Source organism: Pleurodeles waltl, chromosome 6, assembly GCF_031143425.1.
Source record: "Pleurodeles waltl isolate 20211129_DDA chromosome 6, aPleWal1.hap1.20221129, whole genome shotgun sequence".
Classification (NCBI taxonomy): Eukaryota; Metazoa; Chordata; class Amphibia; order Caudata; family Salamandridae; genus Pleurodeles; species Pleurodeles waltl.
The window spans coordinates 1,364,550,394-1,364,570,630 of NC_090445.1; the positions used below are offsets into that span (position 1 = coordinate 1,364,550,394).

Genomic DNA, 20,237 nt, shown 5'->3' on the forward strand with positions numbered 1-20,237 from the left:
CTTGCGATGCGTGTTGGCACAGAAAGTTTTGGGCGCTCCATGAAGGCGGGGGCAGAGAAAAAGGGAGGGGAGTCAAGAAAGTTGTGTCTCCCATGTTGATTCCCATAGTACCTTTAGACACGACTACAGCTGGAACCGCTGGACGAAATGACATCAAATTTGCCAAAAAGCTAGGTGGCGGTACTCAGATCACTCTTTCGGTATTTTGGGGCCAGATGTAGTAAACTTTTTGCATGTTGCAAACAGCAAATGTTGCTGTTTGCGACGTGCAAAAAGCACATCGCGATACCCAAGCCCCGTTTTGCGATTCGGTAACCTGGTTACCGAATCGCAAAACGGGACTGCGAGTCACAATTAGGAAGGGGTGTTACCTTCCTAATTGCGAGTCCCAGCGCGATGTTGTATTGTTTTGGGACCGCGAACGTGGTCGCAAAACAATCGCAGTTAGCACCCATTTCAAATGGGTGCTAACCCATTCGCAAAAAGGAAGGGCTCCCCATAGGACCCCTTCCCCTTTGTGAATGACATTAAAAACATTTTTCCAGAGCAGGAAGTGATCCTATGGACCACTGCCTGCTCTGAAAAAATGAAATGAAAACATTTAATTTTTTAGTTTTGTAATGCATCTCGTTTTCCTTTAAGGGAAACGGTCTGCATTACAAAAAAAAACTGCTTTATTTAAAAGCAGTCACAGGCATGGTGGTCTGCTGTCTCCAGCAGGCCACCATCCCTGTGAGTGCCGCGATTCTCAAGGGGGTCGCAAATTGCGACCCACCTCATGAATATTCATGAGGTGGGCCTTTGCGACCCCCGTGCGAATCGCAGATGGTGTCAGGGACACAATCCAGCATTCTGAATTGCGAGTCGGTCTGACTCGCAATTTGCGGGTCGTAATTCAGAATGTTCCTACATCTGGCCCTTAGTGTAAATCCATTCAGTAGTTTCGAAGAAATTAAAGAAAATCCAAATTTGTATTTCTGAGCTTGCAAATTATTCGCAAATATTTGAGAATTTTCGTGAATACGCTTGCGAATAGAAGAGCTGTAATAGGCTGGCCACAACCTGAACAGAAAGTTGTGGTTGCCATTTTAAGGTCTCGGACAATGGTCCCTGAGCCTGAAAAACAAAATGAAAAGTAGCATGATGGATCATGGTGGAGGTACCCTGACCCCTGAATTGTGATATAGGGTTGTTCACCATGCACGATATTCGCGATTAATCGCAAAGGCCGTGTGTGGCGCTGGTTTGGGCGGTTATGAGAGGTTGGCTGCAGGGTTGAGTGGTTATAGGGGGTGGCCTTCTAGGCCTGTAAAATCTGGGGTTGGGGTATTGGTGGACCTGGCATCCTGGGGCCTCCCTTGTCTATGTTGCCTCTGCTTCCCATGTTTTGACTGTGTGCTAGACTCTGTTTTTGGTGTTTTTAGTACCCTGGGCACTTTACCAATCCTGACCAGTGCTAAAGTGCAAGTGCTCCAGTGTAAAGTGTACGTGTAATTGGCTTTTCCATGATTGGCATATTTAATTTACTAGTAAGTCCCTAGTAAAGTGCACTAGAGGTGCCCAGGGCCTGTAAGTCAAATGCTACTAGTGGACCTGCAGCACTGGTTGTGTCACCCACATTAGTAGCCCTGTAAACATGGCTCAGACCTGCCACAGTAGTGTCTGTGTGTGCAGTTTTAAACTGCCAGTTCGACTTGGCAATTGTACCCACTTGCCAGGCCCAAACTAGCTTATCTAACAGATTCCCTTTGAGAGCAGATAGAAATATGTAGTTTGTGGTCTCTGAACTCACAGTTGGTTTTTAAATTGTCAGTTTTAAAATGCCACTTTTAGTAAGTAGGCATTTTCTTGTATAAACCAAAATGTGACTCTGTCTGGTTGTGGATTTCCTGTCTGGGTCAGACTGACAGTTGGGCTGTTTGTGAATCTCCTCTAGACAGTGACACAAAGGGAGCTACGGTGTAGCCTGCATATCCTGATGATCCATTTGAGCTAGATTGGAGGGAGGAGTGGTCAAATACAACTGAATGGGCTGTGCGTGCCCTCACACAATGCAGTCTCCAAACCCCCGGGTGTGTGTCTGGAGCAAGGCCTGGGCAAGGCAGTATCTTGTGATTAACAGAGACTTTCCTTTGAAGTTTGCCTTCTTCAAAGGCAGAAAGGCGTATAAGTAGTGGACCCAAAACCCCAGACTGTTAATATACTTATCTCCAGAAACTACAGGTTGAGCCCTCAGGTAACTATACTCGTGCTCTCGCCTGCACAGTTTTCTCATTAATAATTTCACTGCAAAAGTTGCAGTGATATTATTTGATGGGTGATGTCATCAGTGATGTACTGTGTGTGGTAATTGGATGTGGCCAACTGTGTAGTGTGGGATGAAAACAAACACAGTTTTTCCAGGCTCATTTACTATGTTGCAAATTGTGAGGGCAGTAAAACACAAATAAATCAAAATGTCACCATCAGGATTTCCAGGGCCAGATGTACAAAGCTATTTTGTGGTCACAAACAGCAGAATCTGCCTTTTGCGACCGCAAAATAGCCTTGTAACATGTACCATCCCTATTTGGGGAGTTGGTAACCTCTTACCGACTGACAAAATAGGGCTTGAGACTTGTTTTTAGGAAGGGGCTTTCCAAGGGCATCCCTTCCTAATAGCGACTCGTAGGCCGTGTTTGATTTTTTTGTGACTGTGAATGCTGTCGCAAAACAATCACAGTTCCCACCAGTTTCAAAATGGTGATTACCCATTCACAAATGGGAAGGGGTCCCCAAGGGATCCTTTTCTCTTTAATAATGGGGGTGCAAAAATGTTTTCGGAGCAGACAGTTGACCTACAGATCACTGCCTACTCTGAAAAGATGAAACTGAAATGTCTCATTTTTAGTTTTGAAATGCATCCCGCTTTCCTTCAAGGGAAATGGGCTGCATTTGAAAAAAACTTTTTTTTTTTTAAAGCAGTCACAGACATGGTGGTCTGCTGACCCTAGAAGGCCATTATCCCTGTGAGTGCGGCCATTCCCAAATGGGTCGCAACTTGCGACCTGTCTCATGATTATTAATAAGACAGGTCCCTTGCGACCCATTTAGGAATCACTAACAGTGCCTCAGACACTGTTGTCCATTTTGTTATGCAACTTGCAATTTACGATTCGCAAAAAAATCGCAAATTGCTAGTTGCAAAAAAAAGGTTATATGTTTGGCCCCAAATGTTTATTTTTAGTTATTCACTTTGTGTCACACAAATAAACATTATGAAATGCTGAAAGAGCATTTTCAGTATGAAGTGTAAAAAAATAATTAACAACAGAGTACTGAACGCAACCTAATGAATTACAAGGTTACGCTCTTTGCACCATGTATAATTACGTGTTGGTATTGAGAAAAATTTAAAGTGCAGTTATAAACTATTGGACAGCAACTCCCACAATGTCTTGAGACTATGAAAAGACTAATAAGATTGGAACTGGGTTTTAAAACACTGTGATCAAGACAAAAGTTAAAATGAGTAGGTGGTGATTTGGAAAGTTGTTAAGGACTTTTCTATAAAGAGATGGAAAGTAATATCCAGGGTGAGCAGCGCTTTTTTTTTATTAATATGAGCGGGGGTGGTCAATCCCCGGTACTTGCACCAGCAGTGAGGCGCATTGCTGTTTGACCATGTTTGTTTGCCAAATGTACATATATATATATTCTGTTATTGTTATTTGGTGTAAATCCATTCAGTAGTTTTTGAGATATTAAAGGAAAATAACATTTGTGTAGCTAGGCGGAGCCTAAGCACAGATCTCATGGTAAGATCTGATTGTCTGTCAGCACTTCAACCAAGTAGTGCTGGCAGACATCTTGCTACCATATATATGATAGCACCCCATTGACATGAACTGGTAGGTTTTGAGGGTCAAAAAAGGAGAACGTATAAAGGGTGATAACAGATTTTTATTACAATATGATGGTTCCATAGTTATCTTTGGAATTACGGTGGGTTCTAAGGTGATTTTACCCTATAAAAAAGCTTTCTGCTTGGATTTTATGAATCATGATTGAGAGAAAATTGTTTTCTCATGATTTTTCATAGGGTTATGGAAGGTGCTCCAGAAGCTAAAATGAGAGCACAATTTCTGTAACTTTACACTATCTTTCTAAGCCATATGAGTAAAATGTATGACATTCTTAGTAAAACACTTCCAACAGGAGCAGTCTGTCAGTTGGCTCCCTTGTGTTCTACTGCAGTCTCCCATAGTGTTCTAAAGAACAAATAGAGTGCTAACAGTCTTACTTATGACAAAAGTATGTCACACGTTAAGGCATCTTCATTGGCTCAAAGTGGTAAAACTTAAATTTAGAAAGAAACAAAATGAGTAGGTCAATTTTGTGATAGAAATTATGGTTAGTGCTGTAGAAAGAAAAATGAGGACACGTTTTAAGTGAGTTCTCAGCTATCTTCCTCCTACATATCATTAAAAAATGCTGACATGAAGATTAGAATATGGACTTTCAACACCAGCAGCAGACTGACAGTTAACTCACTGGTGATCAGCAGCTTTACTACAGTGCTCTACTGAGCAAATAGAGTGCTAACATTGTGAATTTTTGCCAAAAGTGTGGTACAACTGAATGCCATCTCGATAGACTCGAAGTGAAAAACTGAAAGCATTTTCTACTGAGCATACTGCTGTAAATTAAAAAAATTACACAGTGCTGTAATGAGGGAGCAGAGGCATGGACTTGGACAATGGATTGCAAGAAAGAGGTGGGACAGGAGCACTAAACTTGGGAGTGGGCAGCCCTGTGTCCAAACATACCCCTACCACCACCACCGTGCATTGCAATGGGCATCTTATTTAACATTAAAAAACCCTAGAAATTCACTGGGAAAAACAAAGGTTACAGGGACGTTACAGTTTTCAAATAGAATAAAAAAACCTTGGAAGTTCACAGACGTTATAGTTAGGTTCAGATTTTACACACATAAAACCTAGAAATTCAGCTGTTATAGTTAGAGTTATTTCAAGTAACTATAACTTGTACCCATGTAACTATAACTTGCGCCCTCACCATGTATAAAATCTATAACAGCCCTGTAACCTTTGGTTTTGAGTGAATATAATTTTAGTTAACATATATTTATATGTAACTGTCGATAGATAGATAGATAGATAGATAGATAGATAGATAGATAGATAGATAGATAGATAGATAGATAGATAGATATGCAGAGTGTAATATACTATTTATTACAAGTGTTCCATCCAGTGTTGAGTGTGGGGGAAATAACTCACGAGAGGTAGTCTCAAGTGAATCATGATGCCCTTCCCTTGTCTTCATCAAAGGTGGTAATGAATGTCATATTAATACTCTGTGCACCCATCTGCATATATTTCATATAATGTTTAGACTATACAAATGTCTTGTGTACTGTGTACCATATGTGACGTGTACTTGCTTTACCAAAATGTATTCAACCAAAATCAGCATGGAATCGGTTACTTTTGTGTAGAAAGGTACAATCACATTGAAGAGTCTTCCTAACTACTATGACAGTTGTTTCCCTGAGTAAAGTAATTGTTATTTGCAATATAAGAGTCAGTAAACAATGCATTCATCATGTCAGTTTTGTTGTACTGAGGTAACAAACTCGAATTTGACTTTTGTACTGTGGTAATGAGCAACGACTATTTTCTCATTAGTACAGTTGCCATAAATAACATGTTTTTGGGACACATTAATTTTCACTGTTGTGGAACATATATGAGTGTAAGGGTCAAGGGAGCATGTCTGGTAACCCTAGGAAGCTGGCTAGGTTATATAGTGGAATAGAATTGGATATGAACCTTGTGATTTATGGACATCTTCAGAAGTCGACTTCTAAGAGTATATCTCATTTACATCTATTGCTTCGATTCTAAACATATCTTATGAAAGGTGAAAACCTGCACATCTTCGTTTCAAAAGATGCTACAATCATAATTTGTCAAACATCATCCATATTTTAATTGTATCTCATAGTTGTTATCTATCTAATAGTCTAACGAACAGATCTGTAAAGAAGTGCTCTAAATGAACAAATGGCCCAAGGAAAATGTTTAATGAAAGTGATAAGATGGCGCACTGCATATAAATCGCGTTTAGTGAATGTGAGAAATTGGGTTGTGGCTGTGGGGTGTGAAATCCTACTCAAGCAAAAGCTGCAATCCTTACCAGAGTGAACCACAAAAAGCCACCAAATTAACCTGTGCTCAACCCTTTGGTAGCTTGGCACACAAGTAGTCAGGCTTAACACAGAGGGAACATGTAAAGTATTTGTGGAGCACACAAACAGTAATAAAATAAAACACAATGCAAGAAAATGCAAACTAGTTTAGAAAAATAGATTGTGATATAATAAATAATTTGAGACTAAAATCCAATCGGCAGAAGTGCAGATATGCTTTTTCAAACATTTTTAGGGAAAATAGCACTGAAAAGCAAATAGCCCCAACTATGGTTATCTGGTCAAGCTTGTCTAGACAAAGTCACAAGTTCAGGCCGACTGTGATGAAGTGCAGGTCGGGCACAGGGCCAAGTTTGGCCCATTGAGGTAGTAACTTGTGTCTTTGGAATTAAGATGCAAAGTCCTCGTCAGCTTGTGTCATGCTACGCTGCGCTGATCAGCAGTCGAGCAGAAGCTGTAATGCATGGTCGTGCTGTTTAAAAGATCAGCCAAGATACAGAACCTTAAGGACAGCATGGAGCTGGAAGGGACAGTTTCTGTTATTGCCCTCATGATGATATTCACAACATAATTTAAATGGGGGACCAATAAGCTATCATGGTGTTAGTGCTTTAAAATCAATGAGAATTATAAATTTCAGTAGGATGATTTTGGTGTTTTTAGATGATAACGCTTTTATGATTGTTGCTGATTGCAATGATTTTTAATAATTATGCAATAACGTATTAAATCTGCATGCTCTTGCATTGAGATGCATCATGCTTGGTGGTCCTGTCAATGCTGCAGATCAGGGACTGCAATGCTGGCATTGAGATGTGTCACATTGTGTTGGGTCGATGAAGCCACCAGCATTGGGCGGTGACGTGCCTCAAGATGCGTTGTACTTGGTGGGTGCTGGGGAAGCTCCTCATCTGGAGCTGCAATGTGAGGTCTGACATCGAAGTGTGGCATGGGTTGTTGGTTCTGATTAAGCCATCTGTCTGAAGCTGGAGGTGCAGGGACTTGCACCGAAATGCATTGTGCTGCATCAGTTCTGATGAGGCTGCCGGTCAGGAACCTGTTGTAGCTGAGAACAGGAGGCCAGTTGACTGACCTTTGGAGACACTCTGGTAGCTCTTGGTCAAAGCAGGAAGGCAAACTTCATGATGCAGGGCATTCCTCAGACAGCTGCCATTTTTCAGACAGGAGGGAAGTGTAATGACGAGTGGGTCTGAAGGTCCTATTTTTATACCTGTTACCAGCTTTGAAGTGGAAGAAACTTCCGGAGTTTTCCCCCACTGAAGGTTAAGGAATTTCTTGCCTCCCTGCCCTGTTCCCAGGTTGGCTGGAGTCACAAAATGCTAGTGTGAAGGTCTTTGTGTGTGTGCTGCGGCAGCTCCTTTGAAATGTAAGTGATTTTGCAAACAGCTCTTCCCCTCCATCCTGTCAGGATAGCCCACACTGACAACAACTAGTCTCCCTTTTGTGTTACTTTCTAGGAGCAATACACTAATGGCAGCTGCTAACTACACCTAGTCATGTGACCCAGGATACAAGCTGCATGCACCAAGTGGCTAGGACCAGAAAATGTCAACTTTCTAAAGTGGCATTTTCAGAATTATGACTTTAAAAAAATCTGACTTTATAACTAAACAGGATTCTAAATGATAATTCCTTAGACAGCAAACATGATACCTCTGCCTGTTCCCAAACAAATGTTATCACTTATCAACTGTAATAAAGTAGCCTAATATTAGCCTATGTGAGACATAGGCCTCACTGTAGCAAAAAATTAATTTGTGAGTTTTACACAACCAGGACATGTAAAACTAAGGTATATTTCCCAGTTTATAAATACAATGTACACTGACCCATGGACTGTTTAGTCTAGGACCCTAGATGTGACTTACATGCATTAAAAAGGAGGGTTTTGTCCTGGCAAACTGTTTAGTTTGCAGGTTGAAATGGCAGTTTAAAACTAAAACTGCACACAGACTGCAGTGACAGGCCTGAACCATGTTTTAAAAGTGTTACTTAAGCAGGAAGCACAATAAGTACTGTGACACCACTAGTAGCATTTAATTTACAGGCCCTTGGGTACGTGGAGTACCACTTTATTAGTGACCTAAAAGTAAATTAAAAGTGACAATTTTGGATAAACCAACTTTAACAGGTTTAAATGGGAGTGCACACGCATGTTACCATTGTTAGCAGTGGTAAAATGAACATTGTCCCTGAAGCCAACAAAAACAGCTTTAGAAAACAGATGGGATGAAGGTGAAATGTTTATGGGTGACCCTGCAGAGAGGGCAAAGTCCAACAGTGAAATTGCAGGGTTTTGGTATAAAAGTCAAACAATTCATGGGTTACAGGAGAATTCACTGCTCAAAGCAGCACTTATGACTGAACATGTTTTGGAATCACAAAACTCAAATTCATCCCCATTTATATCTCTAATGACCGTGACGTCCTATGAGGTCTTCCTCAGGATCAGCAATTAAAACACTGCATATGTTTCACTCAAAAAGAATCAACTGCATTCAAAATTATATTACAGTAGTGTCTATGTTATCTGTGCCTGTTCTATTATAGTGATAGCAACTACTGAGTCATTATGCCTAGATTTAAAGTGATTATCACAGAGTAGGATTGTGGCAGTATACAACTCAAAATAACTGACCATTATAATTGCAGCTTATGGTATATATACCCTATGCACCAATGACGTTTGCAATATCACAAATTTAGATGCTAAAAACCCAAGGTGATCTAGCTGCATAGGACACTTTGTCCAGGCATGACTATGCATGTAACTTGTTCAATGTTGTACATTATAAATAGTTACAAAGGAGTTTGAGAGGAAACATTCCTGTTGTAGGATACTTGAATATCTAATGAAACTTTCTCACCTGAAAGAGAGATCTACTAGAATGATGTAACAGAAGTCCATTCTGCACGTGACTTAGGGCCAGATGCAGGAAACGTTTAGCGAGTCGCAAACGGCAAAAATTGCCGTTTGCGACTCGCTAAACGCATTTCACTATGCAGAAATACATATTGCGAGTCGGAACCGAATCGCAATATGCATTTCAGAATCGCAAATAGGAAGGGGTGTTCCCTTCCTATTTGCGATTCGGAGTGGAATGCAATACCATTTGCGACCGCATATGCGGTCGCAAAGGGTATCGCAGTTACCATCCACTTCAAGTGGATGTAACCCACTCGCAAATTGACCCCTTCCACTTTGTGAATGGACCCAAAATTATTTTTTCAGGGCAGGTAGTGGTCCAAGGGAAACTAAAGGTTTCGGTTTTTTTTTTAAGTGCAGCTCGTTTTCCTTTAAGGAAAACGGGCTACACTTAAAAAAAAAAAACTGCTTTATTGATAAAGCAGTCACGAACATGGAGGTCTGCTGACGACAGCAGGCCTCCATGTTTGCGAGTGCCTAGACTCGCTATGGGGCTGCAATTTGCGACCCACCTCATTAATATTAATGAGGTGGGTCATTGCGACCCCATAGCGAGTCGCAGACGGTGTCTGAGACACCGTTCTGCATTGGAAATTGGGACTTGCAATTTGCGAGTCGCTCCGACTCGCAAATTGCAAGTCGCAATTTCCAAATTTCCTACATCTGGCCCTAAGTGACTTAAGTGCCTTGAAGTCCTAAACTAAATGATGATGATAAAGTTCTGATATCATTTATACGATTAAAATGATATTAAATGGGTGCGTTCTGACTAAGAATTATTTTTTTTTACTTCGTGAAAAGTTTTAGACCTTAACAGGTGCCAATAGAGTTATAAATCAGGTAAAGGATATTTGTGGTAATAATGTTAGTGTAGACAGCATACACAAAATATCCTCTGATTTCTTAGAAGTGTTTCCAACCAAGTGGCTGCAAACTCACTAACACCAAACAACGCAAACAATTCTATCAACTAACTGTAACATGCGTTAAGCTATTGATTAATGTCATTTGTATGCCTTATACATATGTACTTCACCATATTACTTGCAGTTTAAGGGACAGCATTTCTCTCTGTCAATATCGAACATTCATATTTAAAACATTACAAAAAGTGTAAATAACAACAGTGTTTTGTGAAACCTGCTGATAAACTGATAATCTACTGATAAACTCAATGCTTGTAGAAGGTATCAATTGAAGGGCATGTAGCCCATCTACAGATGTTTAAAAGCAGCTGACAAAGTTATATAGGAAACAATGAGCAGTGCACATTACTATGTTTCACCCGAAATAGTATATACATTAATTCTAACAAATAACTGTTAACCTAGACATGTGATTATGTTAATACTGACTTCAAAAGGCTTTTTCCTGCGCATTTGTCGCATCTGCTTTCCGCTTTTCAACAGTCGTTAACAGAACCTGACTTGAAAGGATTAAAAATGTGTTTTTGCCTTGGCAGAAATTTCATCTCTTATCTATTTCCACTGGCCTTTTTCGAGTTTGTAATTCCACTCTTCATCATGTTGACGGCCTACCAGTCAGTGGAGCAAAAGTTCAAGAAAACCGGTCAGCACAAGGTAAGAACAGGAGCCAGAAGTTAACAGTGATCTTGTAACGATGCCTTGAGCATTTGGCTTCTAGGGCAGCGCACCCCGCGAATCTAAGACTAAGCCCAAATGTTCTAAAACCAAAGGAAAACATTTCTGAAGAGGCAAGTACTGGGCAGGCTTCATGCCAGCTGTGCAATGTGATCAGGATGTAATGTGCCCACTTGAACATTTCATTATCGCTAATGTTGCTTTGGCACGCCAACATTATTCGGGTCTTTTACACACTTGAGGACGTATAAAAGGAGGCAGAGGAACATCACTTTCTAAAATGTATACTTTTTTCAACCACGGTGCATCTATACAGGGTGGAAACTCCAGTGCAAATCCACTATCTAAAAATCACAACTTCAGTATATTGTGTTAAGCTCTGTTACCCCGACATTTCTTTCACAGCTACCAATAACACCTTGTATTTTATACACTGCTCCAGCCACACTTGTTTCTAAGCACTGTGAATAACAGATGGCTGTTTAACCTAATTCAACCTTTTACCTAATTTTATGGCATTCTGTTTACAAACCTCAGGCATATAAAATGCAGCCGACAGTGTTGAACTCGTGACCTTTAGATGATGGTCTATCTCAGCACTGACAAAAAGGCACAGCTCTAAACAGCGGGAAATAGAGCTCTGCAGAGGACCAGAAATAAATATATTTTTCTTTTCTACTTTATTCACCAATTTCAAGATGACATTCCAGTAATACTCATCTCGATATATATATATATATATATATATATATATATATATATATATATATATATATATATATATATATATAAAGAGAGAGTGAGAGAGAGAGAGAGGTAGTTTTTTTTTTTTTAAATCATACTACTTCTTTTAGGGAAACTTGAGAGTTGAATGCATGTGATTCAAGCAAAGACCCTCAATTTCAGACAGCTGAACACTGCCTATTTGTTAACCCCAATTGACACGGTTGCTCTCAACTTTACACATATCACACCTTTTTCGAAGGCCCTTCTGTGATGAGCGGTCGATTTCAAAGTGTTTAGACATCCCAAACTCAAATTACCGATAAAAAAAAATTCAAAAAGATGTTGGGAATGCTGTTTAACCATCATTTTGCATTTTTGAATAACCTTTGTAGTGGTCTGAACCTTGCGTTTTTTACGTAACATATGGCAGATGTTTTTATTAAAATGCTAAACGATTTTCTAGTTGACCAGTTAATATATAGCTGGTCCACTGTCTAAACACTGCATATGAGGGCAAGCTCATTAAGCCATGCATGTGCCCATTGAGTGTAGGACCGGCTGCACAAACACTGAGCTGCCATGTGACATAGGGTTTCATGCCTCATCAGGCAGCTCCTCAAGAAGAGGGACACTCACATGGTGAGCTGGAAACCCCTGGACATGAGGAGTTCTCAGCTGGGCGAATGCTCTACACAGCTGGCTTCAAATAACCCCGCATCACCAGATGAATATCACGCATCTCCAGATGAATTCTTTATTGCTATGAAGGGGAGTTAGCTGTGGCTGTTCAGGCAGTGCAGGAGACTCAAGGCTTCACTCGCCATTGACCCGCCACCTTTCCACGGCCACACCCTCCTCCATAAGTTGCGAACATTTTGAGGACCCCCTTTCAATGTGCTTCCAAATGCCCTGAACTTTATTTCTTCAGCACGAACCTCAGTGAGCCTAAACAATATTAGTGTACCTCCGCCATTCAAAGGTAGGTGGGCAATACCTTAAAATTCAGCAGAGTCCGATTTTATCAGGTGCGAAAAATATCACTTATTACCTGGCCACTTGTAGTGAGGCCCTTAGTCATCTTGAGTAATCCAGAATTTTCCAGGAGCGCGGTCTTTCTGCCAAAATGTACAAAGCCTTACATATGTTATTTCCTTTGCAGTTCAACACCAGTCTGCCAGTAAAGACATTGGTCATGTGCTGGGGGCCTTACTCGCTGCTGTGCTTTTATGCAACCATTGAAAACGCCACCACTATTTCACCAAAAATCAGGATGGTACGTATGGAAAATACCTTATTGTGCTGTATGTAGAGTGGTGGTGTTCTCTCTTTCGATTTTCCATGAGATTCTGTAATTTTATTTTTTCAATTATTATTACGCTGGGGTGCCCAGTACTTATTTTTCACAGAAATAAGTGCAGGAACCCACAAGGATTCTTTGGAAACTGCAGCCAGCCTGGAATGCCAAATACCACGGCTGCCTCCTCTTGATTCCACCTGATGCTTGTTTCTTTCACCAGTCTACACTACCTCTTTCTTGAGCTCACTCTTGCAGGTTCTTTTTCATCTCTGCTTTCTCTCTTTCGTACTGTGCTCCTTCATCTCCCACCTTTTTCAGATGTACCCTGCGAAAGTCAGTGCCCCATCCGAATCAATGCATACTCGGGGTACATGGATATACAGGCCCATGTGTATACTTTTTTAGCGCAGTATTTGTGTAATTTTTTGACGCAAAAGCAGCGCAAACTTACAAAATACAATTATATTTTGTTAGTTTGTGCCACTTTTGCGTCAAAAAATGACGCAAATGCGGCATTAAAAAAGTATAAATATGGGCCACAGTTTCTTACCTAGGGCTCACACTTGTATGCTGAGACCCATTCATTTCTTAAAACTGCTATCAGATGTTTCAAATAAAACATTTAGCTAGAGGTATATTACCACACATCAATTGCAATGATATCATTTGCATCACATTGTAATGTACTTCAATAGAAATGAAAGTTACATTGCAAACAATCATAAAGACTTACATCAACATTGCAATTTTTAAGGTCCTTTGTAATTTCGTGTATATATATCTTTTGTGTTTCATGCTTTCGCTGTCAGTATTTTTTAAACGGTTTGCATTCTATTTAGAGAAGGAATTTATTGTTTAATCGATGTTTATTTAATATTATAATTTATTTATGAAAGCATATCGTTCAAATTAGAATCCGGTCGTATAAGGGCTATTGGACTGAGAGTGGGAAGTAACGTTTTTATTTAAGCATTTCTAAATTAACAGAATTCGAATTTCGTTCTATTTTTATGGAATTTTTAAAGTGATATGAGGCAAAGTGGGGAATTAAATTTCTTTAGTAACTACAATGTTTTATAATTTTTCATAATGTATTTAAAATTAAACAGCACACATTTCTCCCCTGAATTGAATGCAGTTTAAAAAGTACTTAGGCCCATATTTATACTTTCTTAGCGCCACTTTTGCGTATTTTTTTAAAAACAAAAACGGTGCAAACTTACAAAATACAGTTATATTTTGTAAGTTTGCTCCGCTTTGCGTAAAAAAATAACGCGAACGCAGCGCTAAAAAAGTATAAATATGGGCATTAGAGATAAAGCATAAAAGGAAAAATAAACATGCAGTAACAATGTATTGTAAAAAAGTGTTGTAAATGTGAGTCTATCCAAACAATAAGCATCGCAAAATATGTTCTGCAAATGTAACTATGACAATTAATCATTGTTAAGATAACATACTTCTCAAAACATGTCTGTGAATATCAGAGATGTGACTTTTGCACACAGCTGTAAATTGGCTTTAATTTTAGATAAGGCATTTCCTTAGGCAGAACTTTGCTTGATATTCTCAAAGCTAAAAAGTGAAAGTTCCTCTGTGAGAACATCCACGATTTCTTTCCTCTTTTGTGAAAGGGACGTACACAGGGTTTACTGAATATTAAACTAACATAGGGAGGGCCCAAAACTAGAAAGAAGCATTAAAATACTCCAGAAGGAGGATGCAAGCTAGTCAGCAAAAGTTTGTTTTAGTGCCTTGGTACAATTGAACTGTTATTTCACATTGTTACGTGATAATACCACAGCTATTGAGTACCCTTACCTTGGGGTGTGGTTTTACTGCTTCTATGAGTCCCACGTCTCGTCTTGGAACAGGCTTGAGAGCACTAATAGAGCACGTGTTCTCTGTTCCCAGTTGCAACCAATTACAATGATGTTTTTTCCCACTGCACGCCTTCTACCAGGTTTTACCACACAGAATTTGTGTAGGGTGGAAAGTCCTTTGGGTGTGAGAAGTACCTCAAACCTTGGTTAGTGCCCGAAATGAGAACTTACATACATTTTCCAATCTAGCAAACACTTCTTCTGTGCTGAGTGTCTCAGACACACTTGTACACCGAGGGGCACTTCCACAGTGTAGCTTCTAAGAAACAAAGGGCCTGATTCTAACTTTGGAGGACGGTGTTAAACCGTCCCAAAAGTGGCGGATATACCACCTACCGTATTACGAGTCCATTATATCCTATGGAACTCGTAATACGGTAGGTGGCATATCCGCCACTTTTGGGACGGTTTAACACCGTCCTCCAAAGTTAGAATCAGGCCCAAAATGTTTATTTTTCGAGGTGTGGGATGGTTAGCACTCTAGGACCAGAGAATGCATGATGATGCATATTTGGTGTATCAATGTCTTTTGTAGATTAAAATACATTTTTTCTAATGGTTATTAGTTATGGGGGCTGTAATTTTAATTTAATTTCCAATGAAGAAGAAGTAAAGACAGAGCACATGTCTTAGGTCACAGTGTTTCAGTGTTGGTCTACAGACGGCTGACGCACGTGCATGGCTTATGCCTTCATTTCACAATAGCTGGGAACTGACGGGGGATACTGGACTCTCACTCAGAGTTACCAATTCCAGTAGGTAATTCACCCCAGTTACTGCCCATCACACGTTACCAGGCCTGGAGTATGAGAAAACATGCAGGACCTGATATTACGGACTGCATTGCAGCATATTTTTCTCCGACTCTGGGCCCTTTTCAGCACATTTTACTCCTGCTGGGGGAGCATGGTAGGGAAATGTCCAGGGAAAAGTATTTGAATTTATAACGTGTGCTCCTGCACCTGCCAAAGCTCACTTTTGTGGGCTCCACTTCTCATGACTGAGGATGAGGGCCTTGGTCTTCTAGTTGACCAGATTTTCTGCACTCAATGAGTGGGTTAGTAAACAGAGAACCCTCGAAAAACACTATTGCAAATGTGATATAAAAATAAAACAAAAACAACAGATGATGGACGGAATGCAGAGCAAATCAAACATTCCCCTCCCAGTCACAGTTCTGGGCTTAATCCATCAGTTTTTTTGTTTGCCATGCCATTCCAGTTTGGACCCAGTTGTATGCAAATCAGTCTTGACCTTGTTCCCCATGGGAACAGTCCACCTGAACTGCCGGACCAGGCTCTCCCTGGACCAGAAGAAAACAAAAAACATCCTGGGACCGTTTTCAGGGTATCACCCTTCATCAGCCAGGCTAGCTTGAATCTGGTGGCATAGCAGGCATGGGACCCACATCTGGGCATACCCTTACCACTTGGGGCGACAAAAGCAAAAACAACAGATGATGGACGGAGTGCAGAGCAAATCAAACATTCCTCCCAGTCAAACTGAGGTGGCATAGTGACAAAAGAACAATGGAATAAACCCAGATCTGTTATGAATGTTTGCATTGCTCAGCATTCCGTCCTTCATCCTTTTGTGTTGCTAAAGTTGCCATAAGTGGGAAGGGTATGTCCAGACGTGGGTCCCTTGCTCACTGTGCCACAGGATTTAGGCTAGCCTGGCTGATGAAAGGTGATACCCTGAAACCAGTCCCAGGATGCTTGTTTCTGGTCCAGGGAGGACTTGGCCCGACAGTTTATGCTGGACTGATCCCATGGGGAACAGGGTCAAGACTGATTTGCATATGGCTGGGTCCAAACTGGGGTGGCATGGTGAGAAAAAGACTGATGGATTAAACCCAGATCTGTGACTGGGGGTGAATGTTTGCATTTTCAGCATTTCATCCATCATCCTTTTGTGCTGATAAAAATAAAACATTAATTACCTGCCATGCACGTCCGAATTTAAAGTATTTCACATAGGTGAAAACGGTGCAACAACCATGGAAAATTGTCTTATAAACCCCCAATTTGTCAACGAGAACAAAGACATGGGAATAGGAATACGAGAATGAGTGTTTTGGTAAAATAATGATAATTAAAATATGACAGCCCAGCTTACAGTCATGGGTGTCACAGATGGCATATGGATGGCATTAATGGAAAAATTGCGTCACCCGGGCATTTGATGTACATTTTGGCACAAAGAGGCACTGACAGCATATGGGGGCATTCATGACAAAATGCTCACCGAAGCATAATTGAGGATTTTTTTGACCGATGGGGGCAACCTTAGTACATTTGTAAAAAAACTGGGTCCACTCCTGGGGAGCATCAAGTTTCAATAGCTTGGCATGTTATAAAAGAAATACTTGATGAGTACCCTGTCAGAACCTATGGGGCTTTAGCAGATTTGTGTGCTTTAAAATCTTTTATTTAACCTCATTTTTTCAATATTTTATCTGTGGGGGCCCAGTGCTTAATTTGTGCTTGTTGTTTCCGGTGCAAAGCACCGGCACTTATTTTTGAGGGCCGGCACTTATTTTTCGGACTCAAGGATTTACTGCAAGCAAAAGACATCTGGTAAAGACAGTGGAAAAGAATAATGAAAAAACGTCACAATGGGAGAAAGCAGAAAGCTGCAAGAGTGAGCTGAAGAGGCATGGAGTGGCTTTAAATGGATTCAAGAGGGTAGAGATGGCTTCAGGATTACGCTGCCTCAGTATTCCGTGTTTGCACATTTAATTGCAGCAGCCGCGTGTTTAAGAGGAGGGCTTTGGGCACCAGCACTTTTTTATTTACAAATTAAACACTGCGGGGGCCCTAGAAGAAACGCAACTCCCTGCTACAATTAAGCTGCATTTCAGGGCAACTATTACGCCCCAACACTTTTGAAGAACATAGCAGCCCCGAAATGCAGGTGATGTTGAAAATAAACATTTGTCTGTGTTGTGGTGTGTTGTTATATTAATCAAGTAGTTAATATTGAACTTCAACAATGTCAGTTATGGTGATGTCGTCAAGGGTAAGGTCATGTGGCATGAGTTTCTCAGAAGATTTAGGCTTGTAGGTCATATGATGTAACTCCCTGTGATGTCATGAATGTCAAACAGTGTGTGATGTCGTTTCTCCTACCACTGGCCATTTGGTGAAAGGACATCCCTTTTACTTCAGTAGGAGTATCATTACAAGATACGTTTTTTACATGCAGTACAGGAAACTGCATGTGACAGTACATGGCTCTTCAAGATGAACATAGTAGAGCTACCCATTGTATCCTCTTGTAAAAATATAATCCTCAATGTTGAGGTATGCTTACTCCATAATGCTTGATTAATGGTGTGCTCCTTTTTCCAGCTCCCAGCGATTTTGGCGAAGACTGCACCGGCCATTAATGCCTTCGTTTATGGCATTGGAAATGAAGGTTACAGAGGAGGAATATGGCAATTCCTTACTGGCCAGAAAATAGATAAAGTAGAAGTTGACAACAAAACTAAGTAACCGGACGCATTTTGAAGCAGACGCATAATCTGTTCTGTGGCGAAGGACAAACAGCACAAGGGCCAGTGTCAGACCCTATCTAAACTAAGAGGTTCTACAGTGTCTACAAGCAAGGAACTACTGAGTGGCAGCTTCTCTCCTTGTCCATCAGCTATCTTCTGGCCAACACTAATCATTTGTCTGCTACTCATACAACAGCCCGGCCTACCTGACTGTTGATGTCCGCTGGTGCAGTGTCAGGTGTCCGTCCAGTATATTTTGTGATACAATAACAAGGTGTATTGTTTATACAAATGTTTTTCATTTGCATTTACATACACATAAGCTAATGTTGTTTTAAATTAAAGGTGTTTGAAATATACGATGTAAACGTGTCATTTGATAGAACATACATTCAGATGGAGCCACAAATCTCCCGGCAGGTTGTTCTTATTGTTAAATCAATATGTTTCTTTAGTTGTGTATGAAAAGAATGTCTCTTAGGTAGCTAACAGCGAAGATGATTGGTGAGCTCATTACAAAACTGGAAATAACTGATTCTGCGTGCCACATTTTGTTCACATTTATGGATTTCCCCTCCTTCCCACTTAGTTCACCATCTGCAGCTTATGTTTAAGATTCCAACAATAGAAAATGATTCTTAGCAGCTAAAAATGTGAATCGAGGACTGCACCATACCAGACTATTTGGAAAAGTTAAGCGGTCACCATCCTGCTGGTGATTGCTATATTGTAATTTTAAACTAATTCTAAAGAAACGAAACATGCGCCCAAACAGAATTAAAATGTTAAAATGAAAATCTAGTAAAATAATACTACCACAACACGTTCCCACATTATGCTGCATAGATTGTGCATAATTTACCAAGCCCTGCCACATAATTTGATCTTCCATAGCCACATAACTCCTGTGGCATTGACTCAAAGAGATGATGGTTAGTGGCCCAACGTTATTGGCTGCAAGTGAGGCATTAGAAGTAATGGTAATCTGGTAAATATTGATAGGGAATATTGAGCAAAGAGCAATGGTGAACAGATGATCAATTTTGATGAACATTACTGAGCTAGTAGAAGTTGGTTTACAGGCTCTCAGTTATGGAATTCACAAGCTGATTGTGATGGTTGCTGGGGTAAAATGATGGTAGAGAGGCACCAGCGATTATGGGCCTCATTTACAAGGATCTGACACATCGCCTCTGATGCATCAGATTCCTTCTGCTGCCCTGCGACCTCCTAACAGTGCCATGAATGCATTGTATTTACAATACAGAGCTCCATGCCGCACATTTTCACAGATGCATCAGAAATTCTGATGCATCTGTAGCGCTAAAGTCACCCATTGCCGGACTAGCGTAAAAAAAAAAAAGACGGCCCATAGACAAAAGCCCTGCCAATTCTGATGGAGTGGAGGCAAAGAACGACGAAGTGAAATATTGTAAATTTCACTGCGTCAATTCTGCATGGCTTTTTGCCTGGGAACACCTACATTGCATATCACTGCTGGTGCCCAGGGGTGAAAAGTGATGCTAGAGGGCTCTATCATCACTTTGTAGATTTAGAGTTATTTTAGCACTGCTACAGCATAAAACAATTACGCTGGGGTGGCGCAAAGGGCCTTGTAAATGAGGCCCTATGTTTTTTGCTTCACCTGTGATGCAGATACCTCTCCAGTTCAACAAATACTGCCTGATAAAAATGTGGTGGTAACCTATGAAAACTCCTACAATTTCTACAGCGAAATCTGAAAACAGAGTAGGACTCCTTGACTTCATTCTCTCCACCATATAAGTAGTATTGGAGACAATTTAGCAAGTGGGTTTTACTCCAGTTTAGGGTTTTCTTTTGGATTTGAAGCATTTTCAGTTCCAGCTGCTCTTATATAGACCCATATATCCGCATTTATATTTGGGTGAGACAGCAGTCCAACAGCTGGCACAGGAGAGGCACTCTCTCCAGGGATCAGCAGTAACCAACCATCCAAGTATAGAGTTCCCAGCATGTTCTTAGGGTATTTTTTGAAGAGGCACTTCGTGGCAGATTGACAACCTCCCACGTCTTGGTGACATGGTT

General features: G+C 40.6%; 1 protein-coding gene across 1 annotated transcript in view; it reads left to right on the plus strand.

Moving 5' to 3' along the window:
• Positions 1–18,529, plus strand: part of RGR (retinal G protein coupled receptor) — a 118,578-nt gene extending 100,049 nt beyond the window's left edge. Inside the window, exons 5-7 of the mRNA XM_069240660.1 lie at positions 10,627–10,744; positions 12,651–12,764; positions 18,025–18,529. Of these exons, the coding sequence (XP_069096761.1) occupies positions 10,627–10,744; positions 12,651–12,764; positions 18,025–18,168 (376 nt within the window). The 3' untranslated portion in view covers positions 18,169–18,529. The remainder of the gene's footprint in view (positions 1–10,626; positions 10,745–12,650; positions 12,765–18,024) is intronic.
• Positions 18,530–20,237: the final 1,708 nt, after the last annotated feature.